The sequence below is a fragment of the Rhinoderma darwinii genome, chromosome 4, assembly GCF_050947455.1.
Source record: "Rhinoderma darwinii isolate aRhiDar2 chromosome 4, aRhiDar2.hap1, whole genome shotgun sequence".
NCBI lineage: Eukaryota > Metazoa > Chordata > Amphibia > Anura > Rhinodermatidae > Rhinoderma > Rhinoderma darwinii.
In genome coordinates this window covers 116,592,003-116,605,269 of record NC_134690.1, presented here as the reverse complement: position 1 = coordinate 116,605,269, position 13,267 = coordinate 116,592,003, and the positions used below count along the sequence as shown (strand labels likewise).

General features: G+C 43.6%; 1 protein-coding gene across 1 annotated transcript in view; it reads left to right on the top strand.

Moving 5' to 3' along the window:
• Positions 1 to 2,190, top strand: part of MINDY4B (MINDY family member 4B) — a 62,709-nt gene extending 60,519 nt beyond the window's left edge. Inside the window, exon 12 of the mRNA XM_075864007.1 lies at positions 286 to 2,190. Coding sequence (XP_075720122.1) covers positions 286 to 428 — 143 coding nt within the window. The 3' untranslated portion in view covers positions 429 to 2,190. The remainder of the gene's footprint in view (positions 1 to 285) is intronic.
• The last annotated feature ends 11,077 nt before the right edge of the window (positions 2,191 to 13,267 follow it).

Sequence of the window (13,267 nt, the reverse complement as noted above, 5' to 3'; positions counted from 1 at the left end):
GTGCCTTCAGTTTTTTTGACGACCCCATTGACTTGCATGGGCCTCACGGTCACGGAATCTCGGACCAAAGTAGGACATGCTCTACTTTTGATCGGAACGGAGCCACGGGACCGTCAAAAAAACTGAAGTGTGCATGGCCCCGTTGAAATGATTGGGTCAGAGTGCTAGCCGTTAGAAAAACGGCTAGCACCCTGAAGGAAAAGACTGAAGTGTGCATGAGGCCCTAAGGCCAAAATAGGCTGTGTCCTTAAGGGGTTAAATAACTGTTACTTGGTTTTCTTTCAGATACCCATTCACATCACTGGGAAGAATCCTACAAAATAGATCAAGCTGACCATGAAAAGAAATTTCCATCCCTGGAGATGATTATTAGAACCAAATGGGAAGGGGCTGCTATAAATTGGCATGGCACTGTGCCATTTTTTTAAACAGATATGGATTGTAAAGGAAACAAAATGTGACAATATTCAGCACCGTATATTTTTGTTTATTAAATTGGGCCATTTTCCCCATAATATTCGGGAGCCTTCTGGTTTGGATTATACCAAAGAAATCTATGGGTCTCCATAAAAAGTAATTTGAGTCAAGAGTTTTAGGCTGAATTTACACGCAGCATATTTGTTGCAGATTTTGATGCCGATTTTTGAGCCAAAGCCAGAAGTAGATCCAGGAGGAAGAAGTATGGGTAGATTCACACGTAGCAGATTTTGTTGCAGAATATTTCTGCGACTGAAAATCAGCACCCTAAGGACTTGTCCACACGTAGCGGAATTTCTGCATATTTTCCGTCCGGAATTGCAGACGGAAATTTCGCAGCAGAATACAGTAGCAGCAAAGCGGGTGAGATTTAACAAATCTCATCCACACGCTGCGTAAAAACTCCAAGCAGAAATTGACCTGCGGTGCGTATTTTTTTGTACAGCAGCATGTCAATTCCTGCTGTGGAAAGTGGACTGAATTGCTGAATTTTGCAGTCAAAAATGCAGGAAATGGTGCCTTTTTGCCACAGTGGAGAGTCTGCTACTTTCATCGGAATTGCTGCAGAAATTTTCTGCAGCAATTCCGTTACGTGAGGACAAGCCCTAAGGCCATGTTCAGACGTGGCAGAATTTTTCAGCTGAAAATGTTGCTGCAGATTCTTTGCAGCAATATTTTCATATTTGACAGGTAATTCAGATGTTGCAGATATCACAGCGGACTTGCCACAGATTTTAGCCTTTGCTCGGCAAACGCTGAAATCCGCAGTGAAATTCCGCTTCTTCTCTTCAACATAATGAGCATGCTGTGGAGGGAAAATTCTGCACTGCAGCCTAAATTCCGCACACTTATTTTCCGCAACGACTGAACTAAGTGTCCTAAAAATGTATAGAAACAAATGTAAAACACGGCTGATGCAGAATTCCACAGCGGACTGTCCAAAGCGGAATTCAACAGCAATTCCGCCACGTCTGAATGTGCCCTAAGGCTACATGCACATGTTGCGTATTTTGCAGCGGAAAATACTCACCAAAACCACAGCAATATGCATTCGCAGGTAAAAACCACACCAGATCGTGCTTTTGATGCATTTTTCGGTGTGTTTTTTACATTTTCATGCTGCGAGTTCTGAGGCGATTTTCCTCTGCACTAGGCAGATAGAATTTGCAAGCGGAAAACGTAAAATAACTTGACATGCTGTGGATTTTAAAATCCGCACCGCAGGTTAATTTACGTGCGGAAAAATACTGCAGCATGTACATGAGATTTCCTTGAATCTCATTGTCTATGCTGCTACTGTATTACCCTGCGGTTTTTCCGCACGCAAATACCGGCTGCAAAACCGTACATAATACGCATCGTGTGCGTTGACCCTAAGTTTTTCCTTTATTCTTCCCATTTCTGGCTTTGGCTCAAAAATCTGCAACAAAACTTGTAACAAATTCACAATGTATGAATTCAGCCTTGAGTGCAGTAACACGTGGCATACTTGCCTTGTATTTCTGCAGTGCAAAAATATTCTGTGGAAAACGCAAGAAATTTAGAAATCTGAGTTGCGAATATTTTTTCCATTGGACATTGGGCCGTTTTCCACAGCGTATACGCCACGTGTGACTGCACCCTTTAAAGCAGTAAATGACTTTTATAGTCACATAGCTAATCATTTGCCTAGGTATACTGTATATGAGGTCAAATAAAATATGAAGCTGGTAACTGTGTATACGATTTAAATGAAAGCAGTCCATACTTCTAAAGATAAACTATCGACGATGTGAAGTCAGTGCACACATGTTCTGACGGACACTTATACCCCGACAGTCTTACAGAGTCTCTGTCACCACATCATAAGTGGCCTATCTTGTACATGATGTGAAAGGCGCTTTAATGTAGATTACAGCAGTTTATTTAGAAAAACGATCATTTTTGACGGAGTTATGACCTATATTAGCTTTATGCTAATGACTTTCTTAATGGACAACTCGGCGTGTTTTACTATATGACCAAGTGGGCGTTGCACAGAGGAGTGTATGATGCTGACCAATCAGTGACCAATCAGCGTCATACACTTCTCCCCATTCATTTACACTGCAGATAGCGATATAGCTATATCGCTATTTGCAGTCACATAAAAACACTATAACGTTACTCATGTGTCATGACAATGAATATACATTACCTTCAGCCAGGACGTCACGTGTATTCAGAATCCTGACCACTTCTGTAGCGTCTCTGTGAGTTACAGCACAGCACAGCGAGATCTCGCTGTGAATGAGTTTACAGCGTAATCTCGCGAGACTACGCCTGTTGTGCTGTAAATCACAGAGACGCTAAAGAAGTGGTCAGGAGAATGAATACATGTCACGTCCAGGCTGGAGGCAATGTATATTCATTGTCATGACACATGAGTAGCGTTATAGTGTGTTTATGTGACTGCAAATAGCGATATAACTATATCGCTATGTGCAGTGTAAATGAATGGAGAGAAGTGTATGACGCTGTTTGGTCACGGATTGGTCAGCGTCATACACTCCTCTGTGCAACGCCCACTTGGTCATATAGTAAAACACGCCCAGTTGTCCATTAAGAAACTCATTAGCATAAAGCTAATATAGGTCATAACTCCGTTAAAAATGATCGTTTTTCTAAATAAAAAACACTGCTGTAATCTGCATTACAGCGCCGATCAGATCATGTACAATATAGGCCACTTATAATGTGGTGAGAGAGCCTCTTTAAATGACCAAAGATTGTGCCTCATAGAATAAATCCCAGGTAGCAGCAATAAAAACAGAGCAGTGATGGTTGAGGCTGGGTTCACACAACCTATTTTCAGACGTAAACGAGGCGTATTATGCCTCGATTTACGCCTAAAAATAGGGCTACAATACGTCGGCAAACATCTGCCCATTCATTTGAATGGGTTTGCCGACGTACTGTGCAGACGACCTGTAATTTACGCGTCGTCGTTTGACAGCTGTCAAACGACGACGCGTAAATTGACTGCCTTGGCAAAGAAGTGCAGGGCACTTCTTTGCCACGTAATTTGAGCCGTTCTTCATTGAACTCAATGAAGAGCAGCTCAAGATTTACGAGCGTTACAGACGCCTCGCATAATACGAGTAGGAGCTTTTACGGCTGAAACGAGGCAGCTGTTTTCTCCTGAAAACAGTCTGTCATTTCAGCCGTAAAAGCCTCTCATCGTGTGCACATACCCTGAAGACTTACCTTCGGTTTTCTCATATTTTTTACTATCTGGACATTCTTCAGCAAACAGAAGCACAGATTTTTAAAAAGATGCAGAACAACTTTCCAAATGTCTTCCTTGTGCTTTGTTGTTTATGTATTTTCTCAGCTAAAAGCCAGAAAAAAATTGTGTTGTCACAGTGTTTAACTCACAGAATTGCCTAGACTGACACATTGTAGCAAAGTTTCAGCTATAAGCAGGACTAGGTGTATCTTTCCGGCCAACATAGACAACCACTACTCCGTGGTTTGCAAGCTGCTGTACAAGCTTAGCCCCTTAGTGACCCGCCTTATTCCCACGAACGTGTGCGTTTTGCGTGTGCAAAAAATGCTGCGTTTTTTTGCGCGTTGCAGTTGCGTGTCTCATCAGTATGTGCGTGGCTGCGTGATTTTCACGCATATGCCATGCTTATGACATGCGGTTTTGAAGTTTAGAAAAAGAAATGAAGGAAGTGCTTTTATTTTTTCCTTAATTTCTTTATCTACTGTTGCGCGAATCACGCGCGTCACACGGAAGTGCTTCCGTGTGCCGTGCGCGATTTTCACGCACCCATTGACTTCAAGGGGTGCGTGATGCGCGAAAAAACGGCCAAGTATAGGACATGTCGTGAGTTTTAAGCAGCGGACACACGCTGCGTGAAAATCACGGAATGTCTGAACGGCCCCATTCATTAACATAGGTCCGTGCGATGCGCGTTATTTTCACGCGCGTATCACGGACATAATACACGTTCATGTGAATAAGGCCTAATGCTGCAGTTCTGTTGCGTTTTTAAAGGACATAATTGATGGACATAGTTTTCACCCGTGTTGGTTTGTTAGGAGCTTCCTGTATATAGTTCATTACAATGCATTGCAGCGCTATTAGCAAAAACGCAAGCAGTTCAGCAACAACTTTGGCAGCGCAGTCATTAACTGCATGCGGTCAGACATTATGAAGATGCAGTTACCGCACAAAAACACATTGTAAGATAATAGCAGCCGTCTGTCCATAACAAACATTTCACCATTGACTTCTATTGAAAAATGACTTGCTGCGGTTTAAAAACGCAACATAAACGCACCGTGTAGCCTTACCCTTAAGCTTCGGTATACCAAAATAAGCGATCAAAAGATCGCATAGTGAAGTCCCCTAGTGAAACGAGAAAAAAAATTCATTAAGGACATAAAATGAAATTCAAAAACTGTGCACAGTAAAGAAAAAAAAATACACATACACCGCGTTCCAAATTATTATGCAAATGTTATTTTTCGCTGATTTTCCTAAATAGTCGATACAAATGACAGTCAGTATAATCTTCAAGCCATCAACCGTTGGAGTATAATGCAAATTTTATTGAACAAATCTCCTAATGATAACAGATTTTTTTTTAGAAGTAAAAAACTCAAAATTCACTGTTTCAAATTATTATGCATAACAGAGATCAAAACATTTTACAGGTTGTAAAGAGAACTAAAATGGTAATTTGTTGAATTTGCAGCATCAGGAGGTCATATTTACAGAAATCAAAAGCTCTTTCAATCAAAAAAAACTTAACAGGCCCAGTTACATGTTAACATAGGACCAGGGGCGTAACTAGGAAAGACTGGGCCCCATAGCAAACTTTTGACTGGGGCCCCCCTCCCCCGGGTGTCACACAACCCCCCCCCCTTGTAGATAGTGCCTTTTTTACAAACCCCCCCTTTTGATAACACCATACAGCCCCCCTGTAGATAACGCCATACAGCCCCCTTTGTAGATATCTACAGAGGGGGCTGTATGGCGCTATCTACAGAGGGGGCTGTATGGCATTATCTATGGGGTGGGCTGTATGGCGTTATCTACGGGGGGACTGTATGGCGTTACCTACAGGGAGTCTGTATGGCGTTCCCTACAGAGGGGGCTGTCTGGCGATATCTACGGGGGGGACTGTATGGCGTTACCTACAGGGAGTCTGTATAGCATTCCCTACAGGGGGGGTCTGTAGGGAACGCCATAAAGCCCCCCCTGTAGGGAACGCCATACAGCCCCCCCTGTAGGGAAGGCCATACAGCCCCCCCTGTAGGGAACGCCATACAGCGTTCCCCCTGTAGGGAACGCCATACAGCGTCCCCCCCCCTGTAGGGAACGCCATACAGCGTCCCCCCCTGTAGGGAACGCCATACAGCGTCCCCCCCCTAGGGAACGCCATACAGCGTCCCCCCCCCTTTAGGGAACGCCATACAGCGTCCCCCCCTGTAGGGAACGGCATACAGCGTCCCCCCCTGTAGGGAACGCCATACAGCGTCCCCCCCTGTAGGGAACGCCATACAGCATCCCCCCCTGTAGGGAACGCCATACAGCGTTCCCCCTGTAGGGAACACCATACAGCGTCGTTCCCCCTGTAGGGAACGCCATACAGCCCCCCCCCTGTAGGGAATGCCATACAGCGTCCCCCCTCCCAAAAAAATACGACCTACAGTGTGTCCTAATAAAAGACATGTATCCCCTATCCACAGGATAGGGGATACATGTGTGATCACTGGCAGCGATAGGGAGAACGGGGGACTGAAAGTCCCCCTGAAGTTCTCCATGACTAACCTCTGACTTCCGGCGTCTGCGCAGCTCACTAAAAATGAAAGGAGCGCTGGTCACGAATGCACACAAGCGGGACGGGCGCTCCATTCATTTCTCCAGAGCTGCCGGCACAGACCCCGGAAGTCCGAGGTTTGTGATGGAGAACTTCAGGGGACTTTCAGTCCCCCGTTCTCCTTATCGCTGCCAGCGATCACACATGTATCCCCTATCCTGTAGATAGGGGATACATGTCTTTTGTTTAATGGCAGAGCGGGGAGATACCTCCCTTCTCTGCCGTACTGTTCAGTGGCGTCCCGCTGTAGCCGCCATAGCGGCTGCTAGCGGAGCCTCCGGCCATGGTGGGGGTCCGTGCCGGCTACTGCTGCTACGGCGGTAGTTACGCCACTGCATAGGACCCCTTCTTTGATATCACCTTCACAATTCTTGCATCCATTGAGTTTGTGAGTATTTGGACAGTTTCTGCTTGAATATCTTTTCAGGATGTCAGAATAACCACCCAGAGCTTCTGTTTTGATGTGAACTGCCTCCCACCCTCATAGATATTTTGCTTGAGGATGCTCCAAAGGTTCTCAATAGGGTTGAGGTCAGGGAAACATGGGGGCCACACCATGAGTTTCTCTCCTTTTATGCCCATAGCAGCAAATGACACAGAGGTATTCTTTGCAGCATGAGATGTCATGCATGAAGATAATTTTGCTACGGAGGCACGGTTCTTCTTTTTGTACCATGGAAGAAAGTGGTCAGTCATAAATTCTACGTACTTTGCAGAGGTCATTTTCACACCGTCAGGGACCCTAAAGGGGCCTACCAGCTCTCTCCCCATGATTCCAGCCCAAAACATGACTCTGCCACCTCTTTGCTGACGTCGCAGCCTTGTTAGGACATGGTGGCCATTCACCAACCATCCACTACTCCATCCATCTGGACCTTCCAGGGTTGCACGGCACTCATCAGTAAACAACACGGTTTGAAAATTAGTCTTCATGTATTTCTCAGCCCACTGCAACCGTTTCTGCTTGTGAGCATTGTTTAGGGGTGGCCGAATAATAGCTTTATGCACACTTGCAAACCTCTGGAGGATCCTACACCGTGAGGTTCGCGGGACTCCAGAGGCACCAGCGGCTTTAAATACCTGTTTGCTGCTTTGCAATGGCATTTTAGCAGCTGCTCTCCTAATCCTATTAATTTGTCTGGCAGAAGCCTTCCTCATTATGCCTTTATCTGAACTAACCCGTCTGTGCTCTGAATCAGCCACAAATCTTTTCACAGTACGATGATCACGCTTAAGTTTCCTTGAAATATCCAATGTTTTCATACCTTGTCCAAGGTATTGCACTATTTCACGCTTTTCGGCAGCAGAGAGATCCTTTTTCTTTCCCATATTGCTTGAAGCCTGTGTACTGCTTAATAATGTGGAACGTCCTTCTTAATTAGTTTTCCTTTGATTGGGCACACCTGGCAAACTAATTATCACAGGTGTCTGAGATTGATTATAATGATCCAAAGAGCCCTAAAACACAATACCATCCATGAGTTTAATTGAAAAACTAATAATTAAATGTTTATGACACTTAAATCCAATGTGCATAATAATTTAGAACACGGTGTATATGGTATTGCCACGATTGTAACAACCCGCACAATAAAGTTAACACATTATTTAAACCACATGGTGGACGGCATAAGAAAAAAAAATGCAAAAAAACAACGATGGATTCGCTTTTTTTTTCCATCCCTCTTCCCCCAAAAATGTAACAAATGGTTCCAATGAAAACCACAACTTGTCCCGCAAAAAATAAGCTATCAACAGAAAAAGTTTAAACAAATTATTTTGCTTTAAAAGTGTTTTTATTGTGCAAAAGTAGCAAAAATATAAAAAAGATACATATTTGGTTTTGCGGTAATCGTATCGAGCAATAGACTAAAAGTTACATGTTATTTATGCCGCACAATGAACGGCGTAAATTTAAATCACAAAAAATAATGGAAAAATTGCTGTTTTCTTTTCCATTCCCCCCAAAAGAACGTTAATAACAGTTAATCAATAAACTATATGTACCTCAAAATTCTGCCATCGATAGCTCTGCATACAGAACAGCTGTATAGTTCGCTAAGACCTGAATCCGTGAGTCCCGTGGACACACAGGATCCACCTGTAATCTATCACATCTAAATTATGAACGTAGATGTGATGGATAACAGGTGGATCCACTTTCACTGAACCCGTTAGTTCCGCGGTCCTGACGGGAACAGGATCTATCAAACGGTACAGCTGCTATGTGTAGAGAATACAGAGCAGCTGTATCTCAAAAAGTAAAAATAATTTTTAATAAAAACTAAATATAAAGTTTCACCAATCACACTGATTAACCTTTTCATTTAAAAAAAATCCCTTTCAAAGGATTACATAGCCTTTAAAGCCAAAATAAGCTGGTCATCAAGATTTTACTCCCATTGAAATGAAAAAGTAAACAAAAAACAATGTGCTCTTTAGACCGGATTCACACGAGCGTGCGCGTTTTGCACGCACAAAATATGCTGCATTACTTGCGCGTTGCAGTTCCATGTTTCATAAGTGTTTGCTGCATGGCTGCGTGACTTTCACGCATATGCCATCCTTATGACACGCGGTTTTGATGTTTAGAAAAAGAAATTAAGGAAGTGCTTTTATTTTTTCCTTCATTTCTTTATCTACAGTTGCGCGAATCATGCGCGACACACGGAAGTGCTTCCGTGTGCTGCGGGTGATTTTCACGTACCCATTGACTTCAATGGGTGCGTGATCTGCAAAAAACTGCCAAGTATAGGACATGTCGTGAGTTTTACCCAGCGGACACACGCTACATGAAAATCACGGATTATCTGAACAGCCCCATTCACTAACATAGGTCCATGCAACGTGCGTGATTTCACGCGCGTATCACAGACGTAAAACATGTTCGTAGCATAAACGCTGCAGAATTTCCGCAACGGAATTCAGTGCGGAAATTCTGAAGCATTTACAGTAGCAGCAAAGTGGATGAGATTTAAAAAAATCTCATGCCCATGCTGCGGAAAAACGTTAATAAATTGACCTGCGGTGCAGAATTTAATTCAGCTGCATGTCAATTTATGCTGCAATTTGTTTATTTTTTGTTGCAGGTTTCCCCCATTGAATTCAATTGGGTTGCAAAACCCACAACAGAAAGCCAAGTGTTGCCAAAAATCGCAACTGAGGAAAAAAAAAATCATACTTACCCAGAACGCCCTCCTTCTTCGTGCAGTCCCATGTGACCGCTGCAGCCAATCACAGGCTGCAGCATCACATGCCCTGCAACATCACCCTGGCCGGTTGGACTACGCACAGAGAAAAGGGAGGGGCTACGTTTGAAAAACCACATCACAATGTGGTGCAGTTTTTTTGACGGAAGGTGCTGTGGGTTCCAGGTCGGAGACGCTGCGCAGCTTTTACGCAGCGTATCCAACCCATGGGATCCAGGCCTTAAATGGGTTTTCTGGTTTGCTTTCAAACTACCCTGGGAATGTTCACGAAATTACATTCTAATATAATTATCATAGGAATGTTTCGGCTGAGGAACTCCACCACTACATGTACTGCAGATGAACCATAAAAGTCTTTTCACACGGCAATGATAGGCAGATTTCTGACGTGTTTTGAACTGCTGTTCAGTTCTTAGTCATAGTATGGGCTGCAGTGATCCATAGAGACGTAATGTCAAGTGACCAACATATTTATTGCCCAGTATCAGTCCCTCTTTTCAAGGGGGGTGGACGCCCAAGAAGCTGGTTCCCTTGGTCCAGTATTTTACCTACAGGTTAAGGCTAGATTCACACGAGTGTATCGCATCTCGTCCGAGCTGCATCCGTGCTGTACGATACGGGTCGCGTTATCACGCATCCCCCATAGACTAGACTCAATGGACGGATGCATGAATCTCAAAAAAATAGGACATGTCACGCACCCTTCACACATTCCGTTCAAACAACGGCCGTGTGAACGGCCCCCCTGAATTACATAGGTCCGTGTGACGGCCGTTGTTTTACCAGCCGTCACACGGACGTATTACACGTTCGTGTGAATAAGGCCTTATAGTGTTATTTGAAAACTAACAAAAAAAATGATTGACCACAGTAAACTGCCAAAACATTCTTTTTATATTACTACAGCAGTTAGGAAATAAGTAGAGGGAAAAAAATACATGTACGTGTATATATGAAAGTGTCATTATTTGCATTTAAAATCTATCGCTCTCTGAGTTGTCTGTATGAGTTGTAATAAACATATGCTGTTTTTTTATTTCCTGTTGCTTATATAGCACCAACATATTCTGCAGATCTGAGGCAAACACAGGAGTGGATCCAAAAGAGAGGAGACAAATCAGTCTTTCCTTTATACTTTTGCTTCTTTTTAGATCTACTCCTGTGTTTTGGGGAACAGGGGCGACCACACTTACTTTGGTGGACTGCTGTTACTCTTGTAATAAGTACAGTAAAAAATATGTTAGTATGACACCGGAGACCTGGCATGGGAAAAAATAGTCCCAAATTAGATTGGAATCTACCGGATAGTCTAGGACTTCAGGTCCACAACAGCATGTCCACAGAGCATCCCTGGCGGCATGGATCCCGGGGCCGTTATCTTCCAAAAAGCATTAAAATGACAATAATCATATGTGTAGCAGATATAAATGATGGAACAGACTCCGACAGTGCACTCTTGAAGTACCAACAATGCGTGTACAAACATGCACCGTCACTAAACATAAGTATACCAGATTATTCCGAATTTTCTATTTTAAAATTTTACTATATTAACTTAAAGAGGACCCGTCACCTCTGCGGACACGTCTATTTCAGTAAATGCTTGTATTACCCATGAAATAACAATTCTCGGGCATATTTTCTTAGAACTTGAGTTGTTCCTTTGTTATTCCTTTTAGAAATGTATGAATAAATTGACAACTCAGTGTTAGGGTATGTTCACACGAGTTCATTACGTCCGTAATTGACGGACGTATTTTGGCCGCAAGTACCAGACCGAACACAGTGCAGGGCGCCGGGCTCCTAGCATCATAGTTATGTACGACGCTAGGAGCCCCTGCCTCGCTGCCGGACAACTGTCCCGTACTGTAATCATGTTTTCAGTACGGGACAGTTGTCCGGCATCGAGGCAGGGACTCCTACGGACGTAATGACCTCGTGTGAACATACCCTAACCATTCCCCGTCAAAGGAGTGTGTCCGTACAATAAGCACTGAATGGACATTGTTAGTCTGTGTAGGGACACACCCAGTTGTCAATTTATTCATTAATTTCTAGGAGGAATAAAAGAGCAATGTCATAACGCAGAGTTCGAAGAATGTTCCTGAATTTTTATATTATGGGGAATACAAGTATTTACTAAAATATAAATTTTAGGAGTGGTGACAGGTCCAAAATGTTTTACCTGGAGCCCCAGGTGTCCAGACAGAGTGTTGGTTCTACATTGGGAGACAAGGGGCACAATCCACACACTCCAGCGCTGTCAGACGACTTTGACATCTTAGCAGACAATTACCTCACTTAAAGAGGCTCTGTCACCAGATTTTGCAGCCCCTATCTGCTATTGCAGCAGATCGGCGCTGCAATGTAGATTACAGTAACGTTTTTATTTTTAAAAAACGAGCATTTTTGGCCAAGTTATGACACGTTTGCAGGTAAGTAGCTACATCGACTTACCTGCAAACGCCGATGCTGCTGCAGAATCATCTGTAGCCTCTGGTGCCGATGTGTCCTCGCTCGTCCGACACGATGCAGGACCTGTGAGTGACGTCACAGCGTGATCTGCCAGAAGCTGGGCGTTCTGAAGAGAAGTGGATGATACTTCTCGTCAGAACGCCCAGCTAGTAAAAGTAGTAAAACCGCCCCGATGTACGCACATAATACACGCCCACTTGGACTTTTACTTTTAAACACGCCCACTTGGACTTTTGCAAGCCTCATTTGCATAAATACAAAAATGGTTATAACTTGGCCAAAAATGCTCGTTTTTTAAAAATAAAAACGTTACTGTAATCTACATTGCAGCGCCTATCTGCTGCAATAGCAGATAGGGGTTGCAAAATCTGGTGACAGAGCCTCTTTAAATAATGGAGTCACAGGTTGACGTTAGGCAGCAGTCCACCTAGATGTCAAAACAGAGTGCGAGTACTAGAACCGAATTGTGCCCCTGGCACCTTTTTCCCTGATGCTATTTCCCTAAAGCGGAGTTTGTCCCGGTATAGTGTGTATTGGGTGGGGAAGGTCACATGAAAAGGGGTAAAGAAATCCCCATGTCTCCATCAATCAACTTCCTAATCGTATACTCTTGCACTGTTTTTTTTTAGGTTCATCTGATTTCTAAATGCAAAATTAAGCAACTTTCTAAATGGTCTTCATGAAAAAATGTCCTGTCAATTTGATGCTGTAGAGTCTGTGCAACTCCTGTACATAGCTGGCTGTGCGGCTGCTTCTGCCGTAGATCTGACAGCACGTTGCTCCTGGCTGTTTGTCCTCTGCTTTTCCTCTCTCTTCTCTTAGGGTTAGGCCTCATGCACATGGCCGTGCCCGTAATCTTGGTCCGCCCGTGCCCATAATCTCGGTCCACGATTACGGGCACGGCCGGCCACGCACAGCCTTAAGAAAGGTCCAGTCGGACTGAAATGTCGCACGGGTGATTAAAAGCTGATATTTTTGGAAGTGCTGCCTCTCTGTCTATTTCTGCTTGCCTATCTTTTGCAGAGGCTTTCTACGGCCCAGACACCTTCCCGCAGGAGCATCGTCGGTTTTACACTGACAGGCAGTAATGCTCTGGTATACTAAGTATACCAAAGCATTATATCTGCAATCTAAAGATCGCATAGTGAAGTCCTCTAGAGAGACTAATAAAAGAAGTAATTAATATGAAATAAAAATTATTAATAGAGATGAGTAAAAAAAAGTGGTTTTATTTAGTAAAAGTGTAAAAAAAGA